The following is a 21,806-nucleotide window of genomic DNA, read 5'->3' as shown; positions in this document are numbered from 1 at the left end:
CAAAAGCAGGATGAAGGCAGTGCAAACATCACACAGCTCCTTATCCCAGCCAGCAGCTCCCCACATGTGGTAGATGAGGTACCCTCCACCACCAAAGCCAGGGAAACAGGCCAGAGTGGGGGAAAAAGATCCCCACCATGAACACAGCCTGGGTAAGGCTCCCTGAGAGGATGGGGTGATGGTTGTGCTAAGTCCAGATCAGTTCTCACCTCTTGGAGAGAAAACCAACCTAGTGCCATGGGCAGCTCTCCACAGTGGTCCATTGGGGGTTACAAATATGTGCTATTATCCCAAAAAGTCCTAAAAATATGAAGATATCAGATAAAAGTCAGGAGAGGAAGTAGCAGAGACCAGTGCCTAAATGCTCAGATAGGAAGGAAGGGGAGGTCCTCTTCTGGCACTGATGCTCTCACCAACTCCCAAATGACACATCAAAACGAGAGAAGGGGAGCATTTCCAAGATGGGAAAGTAAGGGAGTTAGAAATAGAGTCTAGCTAGAATGGAAATTATTTTAATTTCTAGATGAAGTGAGTAAAAAGCAACATAATGGCCAATATACAAAATAACAAATGGCACAAAAGAGGTGTGTATAAGTGCTCCTATTTTCACTTTTCACATAAAAAGAGAACAAAGGGACAGTCAATAAACCCAAGCAGCAGCACACATACAAGAATAAGCGAAATACTGTTGTTCTAATGCACTGTGCATAATCATCCAGGGTGCTCCCTGTTCCAAAATATCACTAAAATCACAGATGCAGAGAGACTTGCAAGAAAGGGACAGGAATGTACCTGAAAGGAAAGACCATTTGCAGTTATATTTGCTCTGTGTGAGTTACTTGAGCAGAAAGCAATAATATGAGTTTTAAGAGAGAAAATTTCACACAAACAGCAATAAATGGGAGGGGGGCAAAGATCCCCATGGGCAGATTATTCCAAAAATTGCCTTCTAAGGGATGTCTTGTTCCTCCTTCCTCTGAAGCATTTGCATTAACTGTTGGCAGCAGTCAGTGACTGGAAAAGACAAACCACTTCTCCTCTGCTCTGGCTCCCTCCTGCAGCAAGGCCAGAGCACCTTCCCACCTTCTGTGTCCCCAGCATGACCCTGAGACAGGGTTTTTGTTCCTTCCTGGGGCACCAAAAGCAGCTGCTTGGGTGGGTGCTGAGTTCCAGCCTGCTCCTTCCTTCTAGTCAAGGAACATTTCACATCCTCAGCCGTATGTGACTGAGGGAGGTAAAAATAATCTTGTCATCTTTTTTTCTTTCTTTTTTCTTTTTTTTTTTTTTTTTTTTCCCCCATTGACGTGCAGTGATATCTCCCCTATTCATTGCTGAAATGAATCAGAATTAATCTCAGCCAACAATTCTGCCTGGTGATGGGAAGGCACACATTAGTGATACACATCAGCACACCTTCCTTCAGGAGCACTGCTATCTGGATAAATACCAGTGAAGGTCAGCAATGGGGAGGTGGGGCAGGAAATTATTTGAGAGGGCAGCCCAAATTTAAATGGAGCTGATAACTGTCCAGCTGCATGTGTGGACATCTTCCTTTTCATGGCCTCCCTTATCTGAGGTAGATCAGAAACTCAGGTCATTCTGTCCCACAAAGTTAAAATAAAAATATTTCTATTAACCCAGCCTTAACCTCCCTCTCTGTGAAGATGTGTCCTTACACCAAATTCAGAGCAGGAACTCTTCTCCCAACTGCTGCTGATGCCCAAAGGATGGCATCCCAGTTCCTGACCACTCCAGAGCTGTGCTGCAGCCCTCCCACCACCATTTTCCCTCCCTCCTAGACACACCAAAACACACCCATTACAGGCAGTGGTTGCTGTTTTCCCCTCTCTCTGCAACCCCAACCTCGAGCTCATTACCCTCTGCAGGAGATGTGGTGGCTGGAAGCTGGGGGACCCTCTGCTGATGTCCCACAGCCTGGCTCCTATCCCTGGAGAAGACAGCAGTCATTCCAACATAGGGCTGATCACATGTGCTGAACATTAAGAGACCTTATTTTTTGTTGTGTGTTTTTTTGTTCTTTTTTTTTTTTTTTTTTAAGACTTTATTCGTCTAACATGCTTGACCAAAAATTACAACACTCAAGTTATGTCAAAATGATTAAATAATCTTTAAGCTTTCATACCTCAAGAACTTTAAATGATATTTTGAAGTAACAGTTGCTTTCATATCCTTTCCACATAAAAATACACAGTATTTGGAAGATACCTTAGGAAAAATTATTTTTAAGAGAATATTTTATGGTTGACATAGAAATTTTGCTGAGGCTAATAAAAGGACCTCTTCCCTTCACTTTAACATTTAAGTGCCATGAGCAAATGTAAACATTTCAGACTTTAACATACAGCCAATTTCCTGCCACATTTGTTGCAAACCACTTGAATTGTGACTAGCTAAGCCACTTTTATTCTAACTACATGCTATTGTTCATCTTCCCAATGATGACAGCAGTTCATATTCGACTAAGATTTTCAGTTCTTACTGATTTAGGGGCTGATCCTGAAATTTCCACACCAGTAGCTCTGACAAAAGTGGCCCCATCTGAATTAATCTGCTCATGCACTTGTGAACCACTCACCCAAAAACCAGTTGCAGGCATCACCAAATGTTTTGGGTTTTGTTTTCAGGAAAAAAAGCAGCACATTAGTTTAGACACAAGGTCACCCCACAGATTACAAGAAATGACAGACCTGTGACTTGTCATGTTTTCTGGGGGTCTGGTGGCTTCTTGTGGGTCCACAGCATGAGTCAGTTACTGGGCTTGAACATCTTGGCTCCAGGCAGCACCTGGAAGAGCTGCAGCATGTGGGAAGCCAGTGAAAAGCAGAGTTTGTGCCCACCTTGCTCAGAGTTGAAGCTCATATGGCCTGCTTTTACAACACAGGTATTTCAAATTGTTTATGTGTATAATGTACATGCAGCTGCTACATAAATCTCACATTTACATCCATGTAACACACACAATTCTCCAATGCATGTGAGCAGGTGTGGGCTATGCACAGACCTGCAACCAACTCTGAGCTGGCAGTGCTGTGGTCTGCCCAATGTGTGTGAACAAGATTAATGTCTAGATGCTGTCAGCCCCAAATTCAGGTTGTCCACATTCAGAATACAGCAGAAAAACTATCTCCATCAAGTCAAAAGGACATGCTTATTAGTTCAAGGCAGAAATCCATTTCTTGCAGGACATGTCTGAAGCCCTGGGTTTTTTTGGTGGCTTCGTAATCAATTCTCGAGGTTCTGCCTAGGGCAGGGCTGAAATCCCAGCAGCTTCAATGCCTCTGCTGACACTGCAGGAGAGCTCCACGTGGCTGTGGACCACCCCAACCAGCTCCTGACACGTCCCCTGCTTTGCCTGGTGCCAAAAGCAGCACAACAGATGGGTTTGTGCTGGGTTTGTGCTGGGCCTGTCTCAGCAGTGTCCATGAGTGGGCAAAGAGCAGTGAGGTGACCTCTGCTCTGCACACTTTGGGGTGTACCCATTGCTCACAGTCACCCAAAAGCCAGTGCCCAGCCACACCTTGGGTTGATGCCTTCCCCTTGCTATCTCTGCTTCTTCCCAAGGACAAAATGATCACAATGGCATTTAATAACTCCTGACCAGGGCCAAATTCAAACCAGTAATCTCATCATTGGCTGCATGTCCCATTAGCAGGTTTTAAACCAACAATCCCAGTGGGTTTTATTTAAAATACCATTATTAATCACAGGGTGGGCTCTTTGCAGGTTTCTTCTCTTTCTTTTTTCCTTAAATACAATCACATATCGTTTTATCATATGAAAACACAGTTATATTTTTCTATTTTTTTAAGGGAAATGTCATCCTTCCTTTTTTTTTCCTTTTTTCTTTTTTTTTTTTTTTTTAACAGGCGAGGCCAGGTTACAAATTCCTGAGTTTATACTGCACTTAACACAGTCTCCCTTCTTGAATGTAGAGCTGTTTACAGCATGCTGGCAATATGCACCATTTCCCTTGCCATCTGTAATGCCAGATGTAGTAAAACTTCATTTCAGTACAGTGAATTAGGGCCTCTATTGCATTGGTTTTGAATAGATGCAAAGACTTAGACCTGGAGGACTTGGAGAAATATCTTTCCTCCTGTGACTGGTCATTTGTGCACCATCTTTTACATTTGCCATGTTGATTAGGGGAAAGCATCTTTACCATCATTTTTATTTTACCAAGAGCTCACTGGAAAACATCTGAAATGAGGAAATCCTAGTCTAAACACTTATGTTTAAACTGCAAACTTTCTTAAAGAAACACTCCTTTGAAAGACATTGTTCTTTTAATAAGTCCAGTATACGGTATGTACAAAAGCCCCTACTAGATATATATATATATATATAGATACATATATATCTATATATATATATATCTATCTATCTATATATATGTATGTGGAATGCATTCACTTTTCTGTGTTCACAAACATTTTAATGGTGAAATGTTAGTCTTTAATCTGTTTCTGGCACCAAAATGTCTTTGTTCCTTGTCCACTTTTGTTACTCTAAATTTATCTGTGAAGAACTAGCAGGGAAAAAAAGAAGGATTTTGCTTTTTTTTTGTTGAATGGTTCCCTATTGGGATTCTCAGCCAGCAATATAAAGTTGCTAATGTGTTGGGTACAACTTTAAATCCTCATTATAATCATGTGTTCCTTGGAGTAGGTAAGTCAATAACTATAGGTGGATTAAGTGGCTGGTAATTCACAGTGCACACAGATGCATTCACATAGGTGGTGGTTCCATCAGCCATGACACCATAACCTACAAAGGAAGAAAAATTCTGGTTACTCTCATTATTCCTTATTATCTTCTTTATTTTTAATTACCTTTATCACACAATGATAAGTGCCACATTTTTTTATTACTCAGAAGGAATTTTAAAATTCTCTTTGTGCAAAACATAAATGTTCCCTGAATCAATACAATCTTTGTCCTACAGCAGAACTTTTTAAATTGTGCAAGAAAAGCAAAATGGGCCCTCAGGACCTAGTGGCTATTATCTCTGGCAGCCAGCTCACTAAACCTCCTTAGAAAGACAGATACTTTTCTCTGCAGAGATTTTTCTCTTAAAACCATTTTAGTTTTAGAAAGGATGCTCCTGATGGTTTAGGACTGCAGTTTTCAGTGCAGCAAACTTTGGGAAATTTTAATCTTCCCACCTTTTTTTTCCTGCCCTTTGTTGAACATCCTTTAACCAATCAATGAAGAAAAAGCATTGCTTGACTGAGGCAAGTACATGTACCTGGGCAGGATTTGCCTAGTAGGAACCTCTTCTTGCTATGGCTTTGAACTTGTTGACCAAACTGGAAAGGCACTAAAATGCCTGCCCAGGATGAGAAAAAATGGGTTTATTATTGAATGCATTGTCTAACAGGCAAGGTGAATTCACACCCTAAAACACCAGAACATTTCCACAGGAGAGAACACACATCCCTGTGCCTCACCAGTGGTAAAAAACCTCCAGCTACATCTCATGTCTGACTAGACACCTGAGGCAAACAATTCCAGAGTTAAATCTGCAGAAAACCAAATTTCCAGCTCTAATGTCTGTGGAAGTACAGTGAACTGCTGTTTCAGAAAGTGAAGATGAAGCCCTTTGACAGCTTTGGTGTTATGAAAAGGCAGACACACTCTCCATTGTCAAAAGTCTTTTAATGAATCACCAGGAAAAAACATAAACTTGATCACATGAAAGCTAAAAGCTTAATGTTGGAAACTTTCACTGAAATAGTATGATCAATATGAAGAAATGTATTCATCATCAGAAATATATTATTTTTGAGAAATCACCTGGTAGAAAGCATTTGTTCTAAGATTCAATTTCACCTTTCATAAAGTTAATAGGAAATGCATTCATTGCTATATACAGACTGAATTCTAGCTATTTAAATCCCAGGTACTGAGGACCCTGTGGTTTTTCTGAATGCAATTTTGTGTCTTTCAGAGCACTGAAAGTTGCATAATTTGCAAACAAAGAAACAGTAGCCAAATGCCTTTCTTTTTGGTTCCTTAAAACATCCTGAATAATACAGGGCCTCCTGCACCTCCCATGGAAAAACCACACTATAATTAGGGATCAGGGAGGGAAGAAAACTCTGTCAGGTTCCTGTCACAGGCATTTCTTTAAACCCATTTCTGTTTGCCACAGAACAACTGTTCTGAGGAAAACACAAAATGCACGGAGGACAGTCAGCACCACGGCTGGGACTTTGTGTCTCCTCAGCTACACATTTGGAGAGAACAGAATCAGCCTGCTAGCACACTCCTTTTGCTGGAAGATTCCTAATGCTGCAGCTTTCACTCCTGTCCCACTGCCAGCAGAGTTTCCCTGGCCATGACCTCAGTGGAGTACTGGCTATAATAGGAAAATCAGAATTTTGGCCACAGCCCCTGCCGTGCTGCTTCTCCCTTCCACGGGTGGATCAGCAGCAAGCTCATGTGCACAGGTATTTTTTGGCAGACATGGTAGTTCAGAGGGGGAATAAGGAAGAAACATCTCTTATAAGCACCTCTTCCCCCCAGATGTTCAGTAAATGACTGCTGCAGATGTAGCTATGCTCACTCAGAGGAAGAACTCATCTGTTCAAATCATGCATTCTCTCTGTAAAGTGCAGCTTCGTTTGCACAGGCTGCCTGCAATGGGAATTCTCCTCTGCAGAGATTTAGAATCCCACTGAAAAACAGGCTCTGCAGCTCCCCATTTGTTTTCTCTAAATTATGATTGTTAACAAGAAGAGTACCTTGTTTCTGTGTTTTGATACCTACTGTGCCAACTACATTAATTCACAGGATTTACCATTCTATGGAGGTGCCTTTCTCTTCCCTGGAGAGCCAAAGTTGGGCTTGGTTTTAGCAGATGTGATTTTGTTTACCTGCCTCAAGCTTCATGGCTTGCTGTTTGCTCATATCCCCTGCAACCCTCTTGGCTTACAATTTCTGAAATGACAATGAGTTTGAATTGCATTCTCCAGCTCTCTTGGTTGGAATATCAAAGACTGCTCTAGCAGCATTATTTGTTTACTCTGTGATTTAACAGCATTTTGGACATTAACCAGGCATTAACAGGTCAGTGCAGATGAGACACATGAGGAGAATGGACCTAATCCTTGAGCTATAAAATAATGATCTGAACACCTTATCCATTAATTTTACACCACCAGCAATGTCACTTTTAGTGTGCCATGGTGAAAGCCCCCAGCAGCAAGTCAGAGGGGGATATTTTGGGAAGGGTTCTTTACAAAACCAGAAGTGTCTGAATGCCAGCTCCTCCAGTATTTCCATCTCTACCCTGGTGAGACCCACAGAGATCCTACAGCAAAGGCTGGAGCAGTCCCAGAAGCAGAAACTGGCAGTTGTGGAGTATCTTTTCCTGCCAGCAAGTGAACACTGCCAAAGACTGAGCAGCTGATAATGCACACTCACATGCCAATGGTTCACTCCTGCACAGCCCACTGCTTTCTGCTCGGGGTGGGGGCACTGCTTGGAGCCTTGCTGCCTTACTCTGTGACCAGGACAGACAGCATCTACCTGTCCCTCTTCCTGGAGATGAACTCCTGCTGTCACTGACTTCAGCAGTGGATATCTGTCACCATTTACTGCCTTGTGTGAAGGGGAGCTCATTTTTTTCCCCAGTGAAACATCATGTAGTCAATAGAACCGCTTGCTTTGTCTGAGCACAAAATGTTTTCCCTGCCAAAGCAACTAAATGCATCCATAAATATCTTGGAACTTGCACACGAGTCAGTGGTGACATCCCTCTTGATTTCAACTTCATGTACACACTGATGGGGAGAGACAACTGTTACTGTACAACCTTGAAGACCAAGCCTTAGAAGCAACACTCAAATCATTCCTACCCTTTTACAAACACAGAAGCTGAGACACGGAGATCTTTCATGAATTACCGTGAAGCACAGATTCAGCTGAGGAAAAAACATCCCTTCATCCTAATATTTAGTCACTTTCTGTAACTACTGGACTTGTGGTTTTTTTTTAAAACTAACTGTACTCATGCCTGTGAAGGAAGAATCAACCTGTTTTATAGATGTAGAAAATGAAAGATAAGCTCAAGTACAAGTATTGAAATGTGGGTATCAGCCAATTTCACCTCTATATATGCAGCTAAATATGTATCTGAATTCTAGAAGTGCTTCAGTTCAGACATTCAAGTTTGAAAATGCTGATTAAGCCTTCTCTGTTTGCAGTTTCTAAATATGTATAGATATATAAAGAAATATGTCCTGACCTTCATGGATATGTCCAAAAACATGAAGCCTTGGCTGTATCCGTCTCTGGACTGTGTTCAGCAGCTCAACACATCCTACCCGTTGCATTTTCTTGGGAACCCAGTCTAGAAAACCTTTGGAAAAGAAAGGAAAGCTTTAAGAGAAGACAGGTAATCCACAAAATTGTGCTGTTATACAGCATTTTTGAGATTTCATGGCTTTTCACAAACAGCCAAAGTATTGAAATTGCAAAAAACTGTGTTTGCCTTGGTAAGCAGAAGAGGTTTTACCCGTTTTCTTCCTAAAGGGTATGAGGTGTAAAGAGAAGGAAGTCCAAAGAGAGTCCCTAAAGAATTTAAGAGAAAATTAACTATTTAAAACCAGTCCTGGGACATACATTTTTAGACTGAACACTTGAACCAATGTAATGGAATCTGTGTTGCCAATACTACAACTATATTGTTATTACACTGGATCCTACATTTAGTGGAGCTCAGATGAGGAATCCACTACATGCCCAAAAAATAACATCCCCAAGTTAAACCACTTCATGACACAGCAAGCCTCACTTGCCTAAACTGATGGATCTCAGATAGGAAGAGAAACTCAAGCCTTTTGTAGATGTGTTTCAGTGCTTCATTTACTTGCACAAAAATTGTGTAAAAATGTATTTCTTATGAAAATAGACAGAAATGTTACATCAACTTGCCTCTTTGTCTAAAAATACTGCAGGGGGAAGTTTACTGCCAACTGAAGTCTCATGTTTCCTTCCAAGTAGTAGTATAAGGAGGATGTTGTATTGGAGTGTTTGCAATAACCAATCTGTTTTCTTTCTATTGTTCAGTCATTTTCATCAGGCTCAAATTTGGAAACTTAAAAGATAAAATCCTCCTGCTTTTATTTTGTTGTTCTGATATTTTCACTGTGTGCCTGTCATAGCTTTGCATCTCTTGGATTTGCTGCAGTAGTGTGAATATATTGTGCTTTTAGCCAGAGGTACAGAGCCTGGACCTGGTTTTCATACATTTACTTTTGATGTCCACTCAAGCATGGCTAAGCAGCCAACCAACTGGTTTAAAAGACCAGAAGGGTGGTATTCAAGCTCTTGGAAAATCTCTCAGATTTGCTAGCTTCAGGGTAGGTTCACACATTGAGAAATACCTCTTTAGCTGCCAGTGCTTGAAAACTGGGCTTGGTAAACTGTGAGTTTTCACCAACATGGCAAAAGTTTGCACTTGTTTCATAGATACTCAGAGAGCTAAGTTCAATTTTCAGAAAAAAAGTTGGGCATGGGGCATCCTAAGTACAAAAAGAGGAAATTTCTGATCGTGGTCAAAGACCTGAAGGTGCTGTTTGACACCTGTCAGGGGATGTAGAAAAAGAAAGCCCTGCTGAACTACAGCTAGACTCACTCCTGCTGAATTCACTTGTGCCATCAAAGGGAGGTCAAAATTCACCAGAGAAAAACAGTATTTATGATGTCAAAATGAGGCCAGCAATTCCTCTGGAATAAGGTCATGCTTTTTTATTTTATTTTTTTTCAGAATAAACATATTATAGCCATAGGTTTTATTACTCCAATGATTTGAAACAGTTAATTGTCAAAATGTCTGCAGTGAACATAAAGCCAAAAGTATTTCCACTTCAAAAACTTCACAAACAAAAATCCATAAAATTAACTTCTCCATTAAATTAAGCATTATTTATGTTGAACATGTTTTTGTTTACATGCATTATCACCCTTCTGAAGCCTTCCCATATGTTTGCAGCTTATTATGTACACCTGACTACACAAACTAAGAATAATTGATTACACCTAGCTAACAATTAGAGTTCATCTTAGGGGTTTTTTAATGTTTGGTTACTTGAAACAGGTTTCTGCAGCTGTCAGGAAAGTATAAATCTTTGTCACAGACTATCAAGCAGACAGCTGCAAATGAAGACTTAAAGGTGAAATTAAATTAAAAAGAAAGAAAAGAAAGTGAACTTTTGGAAGAGAAATGAAAGAATCATAAATGGAGATCTTTAGAAAACACAAATATGCTGATATGGAAATGAGCATTAACACTGATCCCATAATCACAAATACTGTGTTTCATAAGATGAAATATATTGTGTATCTTTTTTAATAATAATAAACAGGTTGCTTATAAAATGGTCAAAAAAATAACTGTTTTAACCATTTTTTTTCTCATCCTGTGTGAACCTCCCATGAATCCCTGCCCTGGTTTCATCCCAAAGCACTACTCTAAAACAGAAGAGATTTTTGTTACATGGCTAAATGAAAAACAAAGTTAATTAACTCTTAATGGTGCTTCTGCATCTAAATCAGACCACTTAAAATCTGTGTAATAATGTAGTATTAATAAGTTCAGGAGGATGCACACTCTTTTGAAGTGGGGGAATGAGAAAGCAGCACAAAAAATGAATGATAGACAGAATTTAGGAAACTATGCTTCAGAAAAAGAAACAAAGCAGAATTTGCAAGAGGCCTGATTGCCATTTATGATCATTAGGAACAATTCCAGTGAGGTTCTGAGTTCCAAGATCAGAACAGGAATCAGCTTTCTGGTTACAATAATTGGCTGGGAGGGTCAAGGAGGATCCTGTCTCCCAAAAGGTCTGTGGACAGAGCTGCACAATAAGATGGTTCTGTAAGTTAAGCAGAGTGCTAAGTCCTTTGAAGTGTCCTGTATTTGTTGCCATGGGTTTCAGGAAGACCAACAGCTCCTGCCCTCAGGCAGAGGGTTCTGTGCCTGAGCTGTCCATTAATGCATCAATAAGAGAGAGACAAAGAAACAGGAACTTCTAAAAAAAAAAAAAAAAAAGGAAATTCTTGGGGGATGGTTGATGATAAAGAATTAAAAGAAAAAAAAAACCATACTGAGGCATGGAGATGAGTAGAATTCACATTACTCCCTTACAATCACTGGAGTGGCCCTTCCTCCGAATTACTGCAATTATTAATTTACTTTTCAATTATTAAATCTACTATTAAATTTGTTACTGAAGTCTGTCTGTTGAGTGCCAGCTCTGCAGTGCTCTTTAGGGGTCCTCCTCCCTCTGCTGATGCCTGAGGCTACTGGAGAGGCCTGGTGGCTAAAGTAGCAGGGTAGTTGAATCTCTCCACTTTCCAACATTAGATTTCAAGTGAATCTTCAGTCAGCTGAAGGTTGGATTGTTTTACAGCTGATCAGCTGGCTTTAAAAGGGGTTTTCAAAGTGCTGAAAGAGCTTCTGAAAAAGCATTAAATATGACTTATAAATAAAACTACATGAAAGACACAGCACTGTGCCTTGGATCCTAGCAGGGATTACCCCCATACCAATGGCTTGGAGCTGATATCTCAGGGCTGAAACACTCAGTTTCTGACATCCACTTCTACAATACAGGCTCACATTAAAATCAGTCCATAGCATGGCATGAGACTCCACTTAGGTGAAGAATCCAAACACACACCCCTAACTGTGAGAAACTCTGCTCACAAAGAACTGCTTTCCCCCAGGATTAGTGAGCAGCAGAATGCAAACACGTCTTTCTAAAGAAAACAAAACACAAACCCTTTAGATACTTTCTCCTCCAAGCTCTGAAAGAGAAGAAAGGGGGGAAGACGAGGGTTTTAGCTTCAGGAAATTGGGGAATCTAAAGGTTTAAAGAAACCAACTGCCTTCATTTCAAGCAAAGCACAGTAAGACTCAGCAGAACACTTGAGTACATGCTTCTTATTCATGTCTATTTACTAAATTAGTGACAGTCAAACACACAATCACATTAAATATAGACTGCTATTTGTTAAATCCATTGAAAAAAAGCTTCAAAATCTTAAGCCTTTACTTAATCTGGGCAAGTTTGTGTGATTGTATTATTTCTGTAGCAAAGGTAATGTCAAAATTTTCTAGAAATATGAGAAATCTATTTTAGATAGATAGCTTTTATATCATCTATATTAGTATTTGGAAATACACATGCAAAACTATTTCTTTTTGATCTGTTCATGTTGCCAAATTGTATTACAGAAAAGGAATTCATCCATCCTGTCCAAAAAACAGGGGAACAGTGGGGAGCATCTGGGTTTGTGAGGCAGAAGGTGCCCCAAGTCAGCATGATGATGGAAAAAAGAGATTCTGGGTACTTGTTGGTGGGGGAATGTAGTAGCAAGTCAGGGAGAAAGTGATAAAAAATAAGATCCTAATCATGCATTTCTCTTCAAACAGTCTCTATGCTTTCAATCTAGTAATTTCACTAGTGGCAGATCAGACATGCATAGGAAAACTAGACCCAGCTTACTTATAAAGTTCATTATGGCTTTATGTGTTAATGTTTTATTTTTTAAGCCATTATTTAATTCCCTGGCATTGAGCAGGGACATCATAGTTAATCATGAGCTGAAGTCCTGTTGATGCTGAAATCAGTATGCATGTTGCTTTTGACTTTGGGAAGTCAGGATTCCTTCTAAGGAGAGCCATCAGTTACCATATAATAATCTGAAATACACAGCTAAGAGCACTGTTATTTTCTTACCGAGCGGTGGTCCATGTGTTATAAGAATATCTATTCCATCTGGAATAAGGTTCCATTTCTCTAATAGTGCTTGGCCTCGTGGAAGATTAAAGCCCCAGCCATAAAACCAAGGTTGCCTGCCAAGAGAGGAGGAGAATGTCTTCAGTGCTGTTTCCATGTACTGGTTATCTAATTAAAATACTGAGGTTGACTCTTTACTACCGTGGAATTTGAAGACACAAATAGCATTCATTTTCTTCTTTGTGTGCCCAGTAATCCCCTCTTTCCATACAAGCAGTGTTGTTTAACTTGTATGGCAAATTCATGCAGTCCTCCCTGCTTTCAGTAGACAGCATACAGTAAAATATTCACAGTATTGCTCCAACTACTTACAAGCCCTGGATACCAAGATCTCCATGTGTGGATTATCACGCTGACTCTCACAACATTTAGAAGAACAGCTGTGTCAGACACCTCCATGTGATTTATGTTTCACATTGGCTCCCAGCACGTTTGGCCCTTAGCCTATGACCAGCTGGGCAAGGACAGACCCTGGCACCATGACAGATCCTGCTCCAAAGTCAGAGACATCGTCTCTGCTGCTTTGTTTCCCTAATTGGATACATCCCATCAGAACAAGAACGCTGCTGCTTCTCTTACACACAAATTTCTTCTGTCCTCTGGTGTGTTGACTTGCTTTTAAGTAAGACTTTCCATAGTCAGGATTCCTTATCAGACAGGCATTTACATTTTTTTAAATGTACTTATGGAGCAGCTCATTATGGAGCAGCAGGACTGTAATGCTGCCAGTCAGAACATAATTTATCTGTATCTTGCTATCCCATTGATTAAAAAACTATATTTCACAGCAATTATATCACAGTGTTAAATTATGTCTTGCTGACTAGGCTCCAATTCTAGGTCATAAAATTGAGGGGTTAGTTTTCGGTTGGAAGTTTAAATAATTTTTTGACTGACATCTTGTAGCCATACCAATATTTGAAGAGCAACGAACAGAAAGTTTTTCTTCCACAGACAAAAAGAGACTCAACTACTGGTGACTGAAAAGCTTTCTTTCTCAACCCCTGCCTCTTCATCACATGCCCTGGATAACCAGGGTCTTGAGAAACAGATGTCCCAGGTAAAAAAAAAAAAAAAAAAAAAAAAATAGATGGAACTTTGAACATCTGCTATCAGGACCAGAAATACATGTCCCAGCCTCCAGAAGCTGTGATGAGGGAGGTGAAGAAGGTGTGAAGGAGAGATGCTAACAGCACTAGCAGTGAAGCACAAATCTTGTTCTGAGTAACATTGCTCAGGCCAAGGCAGCTGGCTGAGAAAAACACTCATCCCTGCATCAGGCCACAAACTCACACTTTTCTGGTTACTTGTTCAACATTCCAAGCAGCCTTTCCTCACCTTCATGCTGCCAGGGTCTAAAGGAAGGCTCAGGGGACACCTTATCTCTTTAAAAGAGATTTCCTGAAAGAAGGTCTTAGCAAGATGGGAATTGGGTCTCTTCTCCCAGGTAAGAATCAACAGGACAAGAGGAAATGACCTAAAATTGTATCACAGGAGGTTTAGGTTGGATATTGGGAAAAATTCTTCACTGATAGGTCAAATGGCTAAGTCACCAAGCCTGGAAGCATTTTAAAGATATGTAGATGTGGCACTTGGGGACAAGATTTAGTGGCATCAGGTTTATGGCTGGACTTGCTCATCTCAGATGTCTTTTCCTACACAATTATGGGATTCTCCTAACTGGCAAGGCACCAGCAATGTTACCATGTGACATTGCCACACAGCAGCCACACAAGCTCTGTGGGGCTGGATCTGCCCCTCCTTACACTCATCTCACCACTGAGATAAGGAAATTATTGCTACCACACAGGAATGCCTCAAACATAAAAAAAAATAAAAAAAAAACCCTGAAATTTGTGAGGTGCTTGAAAATTGCAGAAGTGGGAGGCTTTGTAAAAATATACAGTGGTTGTTTATTTCTAAACTCTTCATCCTTTCCTGCCTTGGGATTGCATTCCACACCTAACATGCCCAGTATATTTCTTCACCAAGAGGAAAATACACAACTGTTTGGCAAATTGTCTGTATGCCCAGGGCACATTTTCCAGCAGCAACATCTCAGTGACAGAAAATATTTGCAAGGGCAAATAGGTGGCAAAAGAAGTGTCAGTACAGTAAATCATGTGTTTTAAATCATTGACAATTTCAAAGGATATATATCCACCCCTCCCTTGGCCCGGGGTGCTGGGCAGGGACAGGATTGTCCCCAGGTCCTTGATGGGAAACAAGGGGAGTCACCATGCCACAGGTGAGCCAGACACAGAAAAGAAACCAAGGGGAAAGTCCAAGTGTTTGCCCAAGAAGCACAGGCCAAGAACTCACAGAACAGTTATTCTAAGACTACAACAAAGCATTTTTAAAGAGAAATAATCATGACTGCCACAGGTCTTACCAGAAGTCAGCTTAATCCTGCTGAAATCCAGACCACAAACTGCATTCGCAGCTGTGAGAGCCTCTGCCTGCTTCTACCAGGGCTGGACAACACACAGCCACTTTCTAAAAAAGCCCATTTCCCCTTATGAATAAGCATGATCTGCTTATTAAGACAAGAAGCACTTTCCCCATCCCTCCCTCCTCCCTCCCTCGCTCCCTTTGTGGTGACTGCAGCGGGGCTGGTAAGTTATGCATGCTGGAGCTGTTCTTTTGTGAAGGGGAGATGTTACAACTTGTGTGATTTGCCATTATGCTGTCTTTTGTGACAATCCTGAGATGGAAGGAAATGTCTGGAATATTTCTGGCAAAAAAAAAAAAAATTATATATATATATCCCAGGTCCAAGAAAGGATTCAGCGGAGGATGTTGGCATGCTTTGCATTGGAGAGAAGAAAGACAAATCCCACACTTCAGTGCCCCCACCCCCAAAGCAAAAACCATCTTTATAACCACATAGGGATTTTATAAATCCCCACATCCTTTCTTCTGAAAATTTATTACAAAACAGCTGTGAAAGTTTCAGAGTAGGGAAGAAGCCTTCTTCTCTAATACCCACTAATGAGTTCATGACCTGGATATCATGCAAAGACAACTTTGTCTAAAATTTGCATTTATGATAGAACCTGAAAACAAAGTTAAATTCTTTATATTGAGTACTGAATTTCTGTATTCCCTATTAGTGCTTACTTAGGAAAAGTGTAATTATTTTTATAATGTATTTTTCAATAATATTTTACATTTGACAAAGAAAATATTATCATGTATGTTCTACAAGAGAAAAAATCAAATCCTTAAAAAAAACCAGAAACCAACCCAAGAAAAATTTCTTTGGCAATTAAAGACATGCATCATTAATGTATTTCACCTTTGAAGTGAAGTACTCATCTGTAGAAATGTACTTTGATTTAGGTCTTACCTTTTTCAAGCAAACAGTTTGAGTGTCTCCAACACTCTACTGAAATTCAACCGTTTTATTATTTTGATAAGAATAATGATTGTCTACATAGAAGACTCAAGGGGGAAAATATATCAGAGGTGAATTTGTTTACAGCACAATTAACCTTATGTTTAAAACATTTGAACAAGTTTTGCAGGCCAAATAACCTGCCACACAAAAAGGGCTGAATTATCACAGTTTGTGCTAGAAATCGGATGTTGCTTTATGTACTGAATTTCTATCTTTCTGTTCTAAAGTAACCATTGGAATAATTTTCTTACAGAATGATAGTTGCTATGACAACCATAGCAAATTTTCCTTTTCTGAAACAGATGTCTCATTTAGTTGAAAATTAGAATGTGAAAAACCCATGGGAAAAATTAATTCAAACTTTAACAGAACACTGACTACAATGTAATCTCTTATAGGTTAACCCCTTAACATCTTTCTGCACTCCTATAGTAACCTTCTCATAAATTCTAATTAAACCAGTTTAACCTCCTAGGAATGACCTTCTTAACTATCATTAGCACTTTAGTTGTCTTTGAAAGGATCATTTCTGTTATAATAGTTAAAGAAAAAAAGTCATACTAAAAAAATAATGGTCAAACATATTACCTCCCTAATTATTTATTAGGGTTTTCTTTTTCTTTTATTCAGCAAGTACTGGAAAGAGCTTATATGTAGCCCAAGGATTCTTTTGTCATTTAAATGGAGCTTTACTTAGTTTTACATGTGATCTACTGCAGAAGGTGGGGATGCACCACACATATTTGACCTGCCCTTTATGTGAAAATGGAAGGTTTTTCATTTTTAAACCACTGGTACCCATCTCAATCTGACAGGCAGCCATACAAACAAGGGATACTTGACTGGGGAGAGCTATCAATGCACATGGATTTTTCTATTGCTAGCAATGAAAGACTGAAATTTGATTCTCCATTGCCTTGATTCAATTTAAACCTTTTAACTCAAAGAATGGCTTCCTTCCTTTCCAGCTCAAGGGGACTCTCCACAGTTTGTTTGCACACCTGCAAACAAACAGGTCAGAAAACCACAGGCAATCCCAGAAAACTCAACCCCTTGGCACTGCCTGCAGGGCTGGGGGGTGGCAGCTAACACAAGAGCTGCAAGATTTACTGCAGCAGCTGCCTCTGGGCTGCCAGGCTGAGTAACACAAATCTTGCCACCAGTAGGCACCAATTACTCTGTGTGACTTCAAGGGGAAAGCCCAGTAGCCACAGTGGTACCTTGACTCAACAGCAGCAGTGTTTCAATGGGATCAGTGGGCAGCATCCTGCAAACATCCTGGTTGCAAAAAGTGCAGAACTGAAACATGTTGCACCTCCTAATTCCTATTGTTTCCTATATATATATATTGTTGTTTGTTTTTTTTCAGCTGAAAGACAAGTTCTCTCACTAGAATTCCTTTGCTTACCAAATAAATTTCAAAGGTTCACAAAAACATGCAACTTGCTCCAGTCTTTTCTCCACAGCTGTTGTCATTTTTCTCCTACAGGAAAATAAACAGATATTGGTTGGTGACTGTCAAGAAGCTCAGTGGGAAAAGAATGGACCAAATCACCCTTCTCAATCCTGCTCCTCTTCCTGAAAAAAGCGAATATTCTGTATTTAAAAGGCTGGACTACTCATGCTGAAAGCCATACTGGTAGGAGTTACTGGTCAGGGGCCATGGAGCACAAGAAGCAGATTCATCAGTGGCAAACATGGGCAAAACTCCAAGACATCCTGATTCCCAGCTCATGAAAACCCTGTGTTGGACTTTTAAGTCTAATTTTTCCAGGTCTTGACATCATCTTACTATCACAACTAGCTACAGTCCTGTGAGCATGGGTGTACACTACTAAAAACACTTCATACCTTCCCTGGTGTGCAGGTCCTTCAGGTGTTCATATTTTCACATTCCCCACCACTGAATTTACCCAATTGCTGCATTTGCCTTTTTAGCCTTTCCTCAGTAAGTAATTAACTATTTTACTGAGTATTTCTATTATTTTTTAACTCTACTTTCTCTCCAAGTAAGCATTCAAAAAAGCTCATATTTTTGGTTCTGTTTTTTGTTTTTGGGGGTTTTTTGTATTGGCCATTTCATCTAAAGTAGGTGTGAAATAACACAGACCTTTTTGTCTTTTCTTCCTTGCATGCAAAAGGGCCACCAAAAGCAAGAAGGGAAAGGACAAAAGCAGCTCTCAGGCCATTGGTGCTAAAAATAACTGTTTTTCAGAACAACTGTTTGGTTACAGGCTTTGAAATTTCATTCAACATCTGGGCATCTGAGCCAAACATAACTTGGAAAGGATCTGAGGAAAAATAAGTTTTAGAAGTCTTCAGGACCATCAGAAGATTTATATACTAACTTCCATGTGAGAGAGGCAAGAGTGGTGTGATTTTAGAGAACAGCAGTGTACAAAAATAATGAAAGTATGCAAAAAAAATGTAAATATTTTCATTCTTAGTATTGAAGCCAGGTTTTCTTTAATGAAAAGATAAAGCCTTATATTTATAACTAACAAATGCAACTCAGATCCTCTGCTGGCCATAACACACAACTCTGCTTCCATGGGGAAGTTTGCCTTACTTGCTTTGCCTCCAAGGTTGTCATTCTTGAAACTCTGAATCAAATTAAATTATTGTTTTCACAAAAGGAAAGAAGGATAAAAATCTGAGTATGGCCCTTTGTCAGTAATTATTTCTCTTGCAATTCGAGTTACACATGAAATCATTCATCTTTTGTTTAGTAAAGGATTTCATACAGCTCTGACTGCAAAGAAGAAAGAATGAGCTATGACTAATAGGAACTGATCATTTCTAAACATTAATCTGTTATAAAACAATGAAAAATAAAATGAAATCTACTTTATCTTCATAACAAGGAAACAAGAAGGTAACAGGTAAGGAGGAAAATTAATGAAAGACTGAATTTAAAATATGCCAGTACCAAATGCAGATAGTTTATCTCATTCTTCTGGAAGGCAAATGATTATACCCCATCTGATATTTTTTAAAAATAATAAAACAAGCAAAGGTAGAAGCTAATTTGGAATAATTAGTCAAAAGATTCAAAGCTGAGTGTTCAGATGCAGAACTGTACAGACTTTCAGTACAGTCTTAGGGATTTAATGCAGAGATAAGGTCTTGAGTTCCTGATGTCTCAGACCTGTTCTCTTGAATTCTCAGCATCCAAAACTATAGATGCAGCCCTTATCAAGCCCATATTTAAGATACTGGTAGCTGGCAGAAAGAAGGGTTAGGAGAGAAGAGGAGCTAACAGCCCCTCTGTTTGCAGTACAGTCACAATCTCATTTTATATATAAAACCTGCCAAGAAGGGGCAAATCCAGAAGGAAAAAATATTTGATGCCCATCTATGTATGGCACCTTTATGGTTATTCACTGTCAGATACCCGCACAGCTAAAGAAAAAGAATGCTCTTGCACACTTCCAGCTGGTGTTTGTTGGAGTCCCCTAATGCAGGTGTTTGCCACCTGAGCAGATGGATTACCCCTTTTAGGGGCTCTCCCAGATGAAACATGACTAAAATATGTAGGATACATAACAGGTGCCCTGAAAAAACAACAAAAAAGGCTCTCACAGTAGCCACTGAGTTACTGAGCCCCCAGTCACAGTCAGGCCCAAGAGTTACTCCATTTAGTAATTCACCAGGTTTACATTCTTGTCTCAAAGTATCAGGAGTAATCAGGCCATATGGACTCACTCTATGCCAGTTCTTTTCTGATTTTCCTCCCTTTTTATTTTTTTTTACTTTCTTTTACTTAGAAAATTCAAATCCATTTTGATTTAAACAAGCATGAAAACGCTTCCAAAACTAATAAATTAATGCAACATGTGTGCATATATGCATGAAGTGCATTATTATTAATGTTTCCAATTTAGCAACAGATGAACTTACTTCTTGTTTAAAAAACCACATACTGATACTTCATATGCCATGGGTCTACCTGAAGTGAACAAAATTCAAACAATCCTAAATTCCATATTTATGTTTTCCCACAGTCTTAAATTCACTCCACACTGCAATGGTGGAAGCAAACTGATGCAATATAGATTTCTATACCAAAAAAGTAGATGCTTAACAGCTATCCTTCAGCTATTTAGGAATCTGAGATACCTTAAAAATGTACTTATCTGATCTAGAATCCACAATTAGAAATATTTGACATGCACAGGTGCAGCTGTGTTGTCATATTCAGAGAGTTTTGTCTGAACTCAGGAGAAAAAAAAAGGGAATTTATGACCTTCTGAAGAAGGACAAGAAACTTAAGAGGACTACAAGGATGCAATGGGTTATGCAGGGAAAAGAAGTAGAAGGACCAATTCCCAGATAGAGCTTAATCTACCCACTGCTGTAAAAGATGGTAAAAAAAAAAATTATATCAGCAACAAAAGGATGGCCAAGGAGAATCTCCATCTTTTATTGGGAAACATGGTGACAAGGACTGAGGAAAAGGCTGAGGTACTCAACACTTTCTCTGCCCCACTCGTTTGGTGGTTATTGTACCGAGCTCCTGGGCTGGAAGGCAGGGACAGGGAGCAGAATGGAGCCCATAATCCAGGGGGAAATAGTCAGTGACTGCTACAGCACTGAGACACACCCGTGTCAACAGCACTGGGTGGGATCCAGGCAGGAGCTGAGTGTCCTCACAGGCAGGACCGCCGGGGAATCCCAGCGTGGGTTTGTGACAGGCTCCTGCTTGGCCCACCCCAGCTCCTGCTGTCACTGTGAGCAAAGGAAAGCTCTGGATGTTCTTCCCTGGACTTCAGAAAGCTTTTGACACTGTCTCCCACACATTTTTCTGGGGACACTGCTGCTCACCCCTGCTCCACAAGGTATAAAACCGGCCTGGTGGGGAATGGAGTCACATCCAGGCAGGCCTGGCACCAGTGCAGTCCCAGGGTACTGGGCCAGTCCTGTTTGATCTTTATTGATGATCTGCACAAGGGGATTGAGGGCACACCCACGGCCACGGGCAGCACCCAGCTGGGTGGGAGTGTGGCTCTGCTGAGGGCAGCAGGGCTCTGCACAGGGATCTGCACAGGCTGCAGCCATGGCCAGCCCAGGGCTCTGAGGGTCAGCAAGGCCAAGGGCCCCGTCCTGCCCTGGGGCACCCCAAGGGCTGCAGCTGCAGGCTGGGGCAGAGGGGCTGGAAAGCTGGGAAAGGCCCTGGGGGAGCTGGGACAGCGGCTGGAATGAGCCCAGCCGTGCCCAGGGGGGCAGGAGGCCGATGGCACCTGGGCTGTGCAGCCATGGGGTGGCAGCAGGGCCAGGCAGGGACTGTCCCCTGTGCTGGCACTGCTGGGGCCACTGCTCAGAGCCTGGGGCACTGCTGGGAACCTCAGCACAAGAGAGACACTGAGGGGTGTCCAGGGAAGGGAACGGAGCTGGGGAAGGGGCTGGAGCAGCAGGAGGGGCTGAGGGAGCTGGAAAGGGGCTCAGCCTGGAGAAAAGGAGGCTCAGGGGAACCTTCTGGCTCTGCACAGCTCCTGACAGGAGGGGACAGCTGGGGGGTCAGGCTCTGCTCCCAGGGAACAGGGACAGGATGGGAGCAAACAGCCCCAAGCTGT

The 21,806-nt window shown here is 40.8% G+C and overlaps 1 protein-coding gene across 4 annotated transcripts in view; it reads right to left on the bottom strand.

Annotated features, from left to right (window-relative positions):
* Window positions 1-499: 499 nt before the first annotated feature.
* Window positions 500-21,806, bottom strand: part of MPPED1 (metallophosphoesterase domain containing 1) — a 64,482-nt gene continuing 43,175 nt past the window's right edge. For 3 of the 4 annotated variants that reach the window (XM_056482082.1, XM_056482084.1, XM_056482085.1), the window contains exons 5-7: window positions 12,774-12,889; window positions 8,273-8,386; window positions 500-4,788 (exon numbers count right to left, since the gene is read on the bottom strand). In XM_056482082.1, the coding sequence (XP_056338057.1) occupies window positions 4,670-4,788; window positions 8,273-8,386; window positions 12,774-12,889 (349 nt within the window). In that variant the 3' untranslated portion in view covers window positions 500-4,669. Of the gene's footprint in view, window positions 4,789-8,272; window positions 8,387-12,773; window positions 12,890-17,641; window positions 17,717-21,806 lie in introns of all 4 variants that reach the window. The other variant, XM_056482081.1, reaches the window with a different exon arrangement.

Source organism: Oenanthe melanoleuca, chromosome 1A, assembly GCF_029582105.1.
Source record: "Oenanthe melanoleuca isolate GR-GAL-2019-014 chromosome 1A, OMel1.0, whole genome shotgun sequence".
Taxonomy (NCBI): Eukaryota; Metazoa; Chordata; class Aves; order Passeriformes; family Muscicapidae; genus Oenanthe; species Oenanthe melanoleuca.
The sequence above is the reverse complement of the archived record's forward strand: the minus strand, read 5'-3'. Positions and strand labels throughout refer to the sequence as shown.